This window comes from Malus domestica, chromosome 12, assembly GCF_042453785.1.
Source record: "Malus domestica chromosome 12, GDT2T_hap1".
NCBI classification, from domain to species: domain Eukaryota; kingdom Viridiplantae; phylum Streptophyta; class Magnoliopsida; order Rosales; family Rosaceae; genus Malus; species Malus domestica.
Genome location: NC_091672.1, coordinates 17,003,116 through 17,010,252, shown reverse-complemented (window position 1 = coordinate 17,010,252; position 7,137 = coordinate 17,003,116). Strand labels below are relative to the sequence as shown.

The 7,137-nt window shown below is 38.6% G+C and overlaps 1 protein-coding gene across 4 annotated transcripts; it reads left to right on the top strand.

Annotated features, from left to right (window-relative positions):
- Positions 1 to 3,471: 3,471 nt before the first annotated feature.
- Positions 3,472 to 5,859, top strand: LOC103450031 (exonuclease V, chloroplastic-like). 4 transcript variants are annotated; one of them, XM_070810040.1, is made up of 6 exons: positions 3,474 to 3,598; positions 3,755 to 3,809; positions 4,526 to 4,670; positions 4,884 to 4,924; positions 5,223 to 5,299; positions 5,390 to 5,859. In XM_070810040.1, exons 3-6 carry the CDS (start codon positions 4,664 to 4,666, stop codon positions 5,613 to 5,615), a joined length of 351 nt encoding a protein of 116 aa, XP_070666141.1. In that variant the 5' UTR covers positions 3,474 to 3,598; positions 3,755 to 3,809; positions 4,526 to 4,663; the 3' UTR covers positions 5,616 to 5,859. The 4 variants fall into 4 exon arrangements, with proteins under 4 accessions (XP_028946635.1, XP_070666141.1, XP_070666142.1 ...); XM_070810041.1 differs by having other exon boundaries at positions 4,772 to 4,924; XM_029090802.2 differs by lacking the exon at positions 3,755 to 3,809 and having other exon boundaries at positions 3,472 to 3,598; positions 4,772 to 4,924.
- Positions 5,860 to 7,137: the final 1,278 nt, after the last annotated feature.

Here is a 7,137-nt window from a genome sequence, read left to right as displayed (position 1 = left end):
GAGTAATCGAACAAAGTAGTTTGTTCAGTGTCTAGTACAGTCGGGCTATGAGACAAGAGTTAGAAGATTTAGAAAAAGCTTGGATTGATGCTTATAACTTATTAGTGGCACAAAAGAAGATCACCGAGCGAGCTTATAATCAACGTGTCAAATAAAAAACGTTCGGCGAAGGGGAGTTGGTTTGGCAAATTATACTACCCGTAGGAATTAAAGACCCCAGGTTCGGCAAATGGTCGCCAAATTGGGAAGGGCCATTCGTTATTCATAAAGTTCTTGGCAATGGGGCATACCATCTTAGGGATCGAACTGGTGTGATTCACAAGTTGCCAATCAATGGGAAGTTTTTAAAGAAATACTATCTAGTCACATGGGAAATGCGGGAATAAAAGTTCATTTCATTAAGTTTGCAAAAGGGTGTACAAGTAGAATTGGTCGATCAGTTTATAATTAAATAACTCTAGGGTGATGAAGGAATGAGAGATTCAAGAACGGCCTTCAACTCCAACCACCTCACCTAGCCTATAGTGACCTCAGCTTGCTGATTCCTCTTATCCATCTTCAGTTGTTCAAGCTGCTTCACGTCTGCTTGCTTCAGTACTCGACTGCTTAAGAAAGCGAAGTCAAGTTAGTAAAATCGAGTAAATGTTTGAAGAATAACAAAACTTCTGTTAATGACATCTTCGACCGAAGTGCCAAAAAAGTCATGAGTATATCCTTCCCACCAATCGCCGAAGGTGTTAGTGCCGAGAGATTTAGGAACAGTTCGTCGAGACAAAAGTTTTTGCACTGTTCCTAAAACTTTTTCTCGGTATCTCCGCACTCCTTCTCTGAGGAGCCATAGAGGCATTCTTAGCTTAGGAGGGAGCAGGAAGTAAGTAAAGGCACCAGGCAACCTTTGAGGTAGCCGAGCTGTCGGGCAGCGAAGTGAGGGTGATAGACCTCTCAGCTCGGTCGGCGAGTGTCGCAGCCAAAGGCAAGGTCAAGTGTTATCACGAACGACCCCCAGTTTTGATGAAGACCAGCATCCTCATTTTCACTCCATGTAGATATTGGAAGCCTAATAGGAAAAAGGTATTTTTGACGACAAAATATCAAAAATTCGTCGTCTAAGAGGACATCTAGGCTGAAGAAGTATTTGAAGACTTTTTTGGCCCGGTGCTGAGGCGCCAGTCGAGATGCCAACTGAAGACCGAGCGCTGTAGTAGACTGAAAGTTGGGGATCTTTGGCCGAAATGTGGAAAAAATAGACTTACAGCTAGAGTTAGAATACCAAGAGAGGTCCGTTCTGGTGTGGGTCAATTTTGTTGATGGTCGTTTTGGCTAGACAGCGCAGAAGGTTAGCGAGGATAGCTAGACTAAGCTCCAAGGAGTGACCACTAGCCAGGGTTTCAGCCACCAGCATATTTTCAACCAAGCACTTATTTGACTTGGTACAACATATAAACTTGTTGTACCAATAAAATAGGAAGGCTTCGTGCTCTCCATTCGACAAATTCTCCTCCCCTCAGCCAGCAAAATGGATGATGAGGGTGTTGTAGTTGAAGAAGTTCTTGTGCAACTTCTGAACTTCTTTTTTTGAAGGCTCTTGACCTTCTTGACTCAGCGTCTTGACGACCCGTTCATCGAATAATGTTTTAAGGTTGAGATTTGACGGGCACCCAAAAATGGCGGTATCTACTGGGATGCCAGAGGGAGAAGTCCCAAGGATAGCTGAGATGTCGTGATGGTGGAGGTGATACGGCCGAAGGGAATGATCATGATGTTGGTGGCCAAGCATTAGAAGCTCAGAGTTGCCATAAGGAGTTCTTTCTCCATGGCAATCTCCATGGTCGAAAGTTTAATGGCATCGTGGATGCCAAGAGCTTCCCATTCTTTGCCGAAGAATTTTTCCATCCGTTCGACCCACGCCACCCAGGTCGCGTTGGTCGAAGGTTAGACACCTTAAGGCTTCGTCAGGCACCACTTCGACCAATCGAACCTTTGCAGCAAGGGTGTTAGGTAATGGTCTTTGAAGAGGTTGGTGATGGACGATGGCACTGCATCCTTGAAAAGGGGTCCCAGGATTTGATGAATGACTCTTAAATCACTCTCGTTTGGGATCAAGCCATTTGTAGTTCACCATCAAATTTAAATTGTTTACTAAAAATATGCAAGTGGTGGATATGTTCAATACTAGATCCAAACAATCAAATCATATCAAGCGAATATCAAATATGAAATCAGAATATCGAATTTAGCTTAAAATGGCAAAGTCAGCCCACTGGCCACATGCCATCACACGTGGCAGTTTTCGGCAAACGGAAACCCAATTTTCCGACTAACTCCAAAAATTACCAAACTTCATAGATTTGTACTACACAATAAGGGGAAGAATTTTCATACCTAGGCCAAAGTCAAACTGGGCCAGGAAACACCTGAAACTGCCCTCGATCTGCCGAAAACCCTAGAAATTGGTGGTTATCGATTTGTCTCCATTGATGCTCCAACGCCCTAGATATTGTTTGGTCCTTACTCCTGGGTTCAAGGGGAGTCAATTGGTGGTGGTGGTGCGCACGGTGGTGACCAGGGACGAAAAATTCATCGTCGGGAAACTCAGAACCCTTACGGATCCATTTCTTTTTTCTCCTGAAATCATAATCAAATCGGGCCAAATTTGGGAGGATGATGTTCGTGATGATGAGAGAAGTTCAGGAGTGGTGGTGGCGATGATCAAATCGCTGGGACAACGCTGGGGCCGGGTCACGATTTGGAAACGGGTTAAGTGATGACCCAGGTTGGCTGCTCATTCCCCCTATCTCATTTCCCTCATTTTCTCTCCTCTTGATTAGGCAGCACCCCTCTTTTCTCTCATTTCCTTCTTTCTTCCCCAATGCCAGCCACACATGTGGCTTCTCTCCAAAGGAAACTTCTCCCACATTTTCTGGAGCCTTCTAGAAAATGTGCTTAACTTTACTATTTTACCCTTGCCATTGCTTGTTAATTTCTCCTTCATTATAACTTTGATTCGCGAACAGCTTTCGCCTACGCGCTCATGGGATCTACCTCTATCAAAATATGCTAAGAAATATGGCGAAACATATAAGAATAAAATACGTCCCCGTATAATTTTGTTTAGCCAACTAGGCGCATTTTTATCTTTTTCATTTACCAAATAAATATATGTTGTAAATATAAATACGTCGTAACTCAGGAAACGACAATAAAATACTTAATTAATAATAAAATCTTGAAACGGGATTTCACATTTCCATTCATTTGGATTTCATAATTATCAATTAATTTGAATTTAATAACTAAATCACGTATTTAAAAATTATCAGGGTATTACACTTAGGGCACGTTTGTTTGGCTTCACTAACCTGGACTGGACTGGACTGGACTAGTTTTTAGTGTAATCCTCTGTTTGTTGGCTGGCAGGACTAAGTTTAATGGTATTAAGTGGGACTCGCTTTCACTAACTCCTTCATTAAGTGGGACTCTGCTCGCTCGCTCTTCGTGTTCGTCCTGCTCGCCCTACTCGTCATGCTCGTCTAGATCGTCCTGATCGCTCGACTTACTACATCGGCCACGCTCGCTCGCTTGAGCAGGCTAAGAAATCGTCAGTCTCTCTCTCACTCGTCATTTACAAATTCCATTTGTTGTTTTGATTATGTGAAATCTGGATTGCTTTGATTTTGTGAAATCTGGGTTGGTCTTATGCTTTGAAATTGCTTGTTCTTCAATGATTTCTGCTTCTGGGTATTTTATGATGTAGTTGTACGGATTTGATTTCTGCTTCTGGGAAATTGCAAATTCCATTTGCTGCCACTGTAAGTTAATTCATCTGTGTCTCTTGATTCAATCTTTGACTCCTGATACATTGTTTAGGTGGCTTTTAACCTCCTGCATAGAGCTACTTGATATTGTATCTGTCAATCTATGCGAGGTCCAAGGTTTATCTTTCTATTTACTAATTTATCTTTGGGGGGAATTTTGTCATAATGAGTTAGATAGAGGCGTTCTTAGGGCTTATTTAGCATTATAATCAATTAATAAATGGATCATATGGATCATTATTGTTCCATAAAGTAGTTAATTGGTTATCAATATCATCTGTAAGGAGTGATGTCTGGATTAAGCTTACAGCTCTGTTCCTTTGTTTGGAAATTTTGTATGGGTTGGATGTAAGCATGAATCCTGGATTGTAAGATTATGGTGCCCTTTAACTGAAGCTTGTCATGTATTTGATTGAAATAATATGAAATAAGCACAACTAGTTGCTGATGGTGATCCAATGTAGTTTTTGGGACCTAATGAGACACTGCTCTAGATATCTGAAACATCAGTACTAAAAATGAAACATGATTGAGAAAGTCTTAGAAAAACATCCTACCTTTATATATAGGTACGTCAGATAGGCACACTCTTTCTTTGGCTTTATTCTTACAGCCAATTCTCTGTTTAGAATTGATGATATCGGAGCATTGATCTCCTTAACCTCATTTCCTTCAATAATTGGCTATATTTTCTTATGATATCATAATAGGTTTTGCAAAAGGGGTATGGATGATGGGCGTGATTGATGAGATTCGAATGCCTGTTACAGAAACAAACCGAAACCCAATATTAGTTGACACAAGGACTCGTGTGAAAGATACACTTACTGTTGAACCACAACGAAGAAATGGAAGGTATGCACCTTTATTAGCTTCTGTTTTGGGCTGATTTTTTGTTGCCAAGTTGCCATTGATGAGGAAATGCACCAGAATGAAGTCACACTCTATTATGGCAGGCTTCAATTAATGTGCTACAAGTACATTTGGGATGATTTAGTTGCTGATAAATTCCCATCAAAGAAATTTTTCACTTTTTTTCCTTAAATCCTCATGGTATCTTATATGAAGAAATCAGAGAGATGGCTGCTAACTCAAGGTTCCCAGCAGAGGTAAAGTTTCTCCATTGAATTATTTGATACATTTAGTCTAGGAAATCAGGATTTTCGGGGTTTTCTATTGTTTGATGTTCCCATTATCACTATACTTGCTTCAAAAACCAATCACTTGATATTAAGGATGCTTTTTTTTAGTAATTGTTTTGTTTATTAGTTCATAAACAAAATTGTGTGACATAGATTTTTCAGATAATTACCACTGATGACATAGGTGAAAAATTTGTTTCATAAACAAAATTTGTTTTGTTTATTAGTAATTTGTATAGGTAAACAATTTCTCTTGGTTGTGCAGACCCTTGATGACATAGTGAGATACTACAAAAACACATGTAGCATGCTGCCCTCTACACATGACCAGCTGCTATTGAGGTGAGTATAAAATTTATACACGAGATCTTTTACATTTGCTTGGTCACAATAACTTTTGGGAAGATACTGATATGACTATTTTTGAGTCAGATATGAGTTACAGAAAGATCATTCGTTACTTGGTGAAGATGAGTTTGCATACGACTATGATTGGGTCAAGAATCAAATACAGGGTTGTCTTGAGTTCTGGTTAGGAGAGCGAGAAACAAGTTACACTCCTAAGGATGAGGGATGGAAATGCAAGTTCTGTCAATATTCTTCTGTTTGCCCCACTAGACGTGCAAAGTCTGCAAACTATACTAATACACCAAGTTAGAGAAAAGCAGTAGCATTGGTGATGTTTCAATCAACATCGTCAGTAAGTGTACAAAGAAGCACAATTCTTGGAGTTGCTTCTTTGGGGTAATTGCTGTGTTGGTTGTGCCATGAATGTATCGTTCATGTTGTATCGTAGTCGTTGTTTGATTCAATTGTTGTAACTTAATTCTTTGGATGAAATCATTAAACAGGAGTTGTAAAATTCAATTGTTTTGTATTGAAAGCTACGCTCAAAGTGCAAAGGATGTCTCTCTATCAAATTTAGCAAAGTCAGATAGTGATGTTACAATTGTATGTTAACATTAGGATGAATGAATATGGTATTATTCATGGATTTTGGGAGGCTGTGAAGAAGAAATCAAAATTTTCTTCCTCCAAATTTGTGGTCTGATAAGTTTGAGTTTTTAACAATTTTGGGTTGCTGAATGTTTATAGATTTCTCAATTATAGAGGCTTAAAGGGATTTTAGACCAAAAAGTGAGAAAGTTTGATGTACTGATTCTAAATTCCTAAGTTGTAGGAAAGCGCTGTTTGTTTTTGCAAATTGCAATGCTACAATGCACAAAAACTCAATATTTTCTTTCGTTTCCAAGCAATTGTTGTTGAGTTTAATGTAATTATCATTTGATTTGACTGTGGGCATTTTGCAGTTGAGTTGGATGTAATTCTATCGTTAAAATTTGTAATTTCACTATTTTTCATTATCCTGATTTTTAGTCCGACACTGCACCAAACGCTTTACTAAATTAGTCCATCTTAGTCTATTCTAAGCCAGTTCAGCTTAGTCCCTGAAACTAGTCCAGTCCGAGATAATCCGGTGCAACAAACGCACCCTTAAGGATCTCATGATGCCTAGAAAGTCATACGAAAAACTATTTTGAAGTCATATTAATGTCTAGACGTTGTCTATTTAGTTGAAATTTGAAATTTTAAACGACTACTATTAAACAAATAATTTCCAGGTTGAACAAACAAAAACACACGCCAAAGTCATACTATTTTGTTTGGTATAAAGGTTCATATCATTATCTACTGTATTTGTATCCAAATTGCGTAGTTTCAAATTTATATTTAACTTATTTCAATACATATTTAACGAAAAATCATCCGAAAAGAGATTTCATTTTTCATAATATAAACTGCATTTTAACAAAACTTTATTTGTCAATCAAAAGAGGGTGAAAAGGCCAAATTAAAACTGTCTAGTAAAAAAGAAAAGCAATCAAAACAAAATTTATGTGCAATATAGTAAATTACACACAAAAGTACCTTTATCTAACCGAGTTATTTGCCATGTGAGACATAGAAGGATTGTCTCTTTAACTCAATCAATTAGGAAGAAGTTTAGACATAACGATCAAGCTATATTGCTTTTAGTGCATTTCTAAGTCTATTAACCTTTTCAAGTTATGTAGATTAGCCTATAATCACCTATCTATTCGGTACGGTCAATTAGGTCCTCTCCATTCGGTATGGTTGTTTAGGTCCTCTCCATTTGGTATGGTCAATTAGGTCATCTC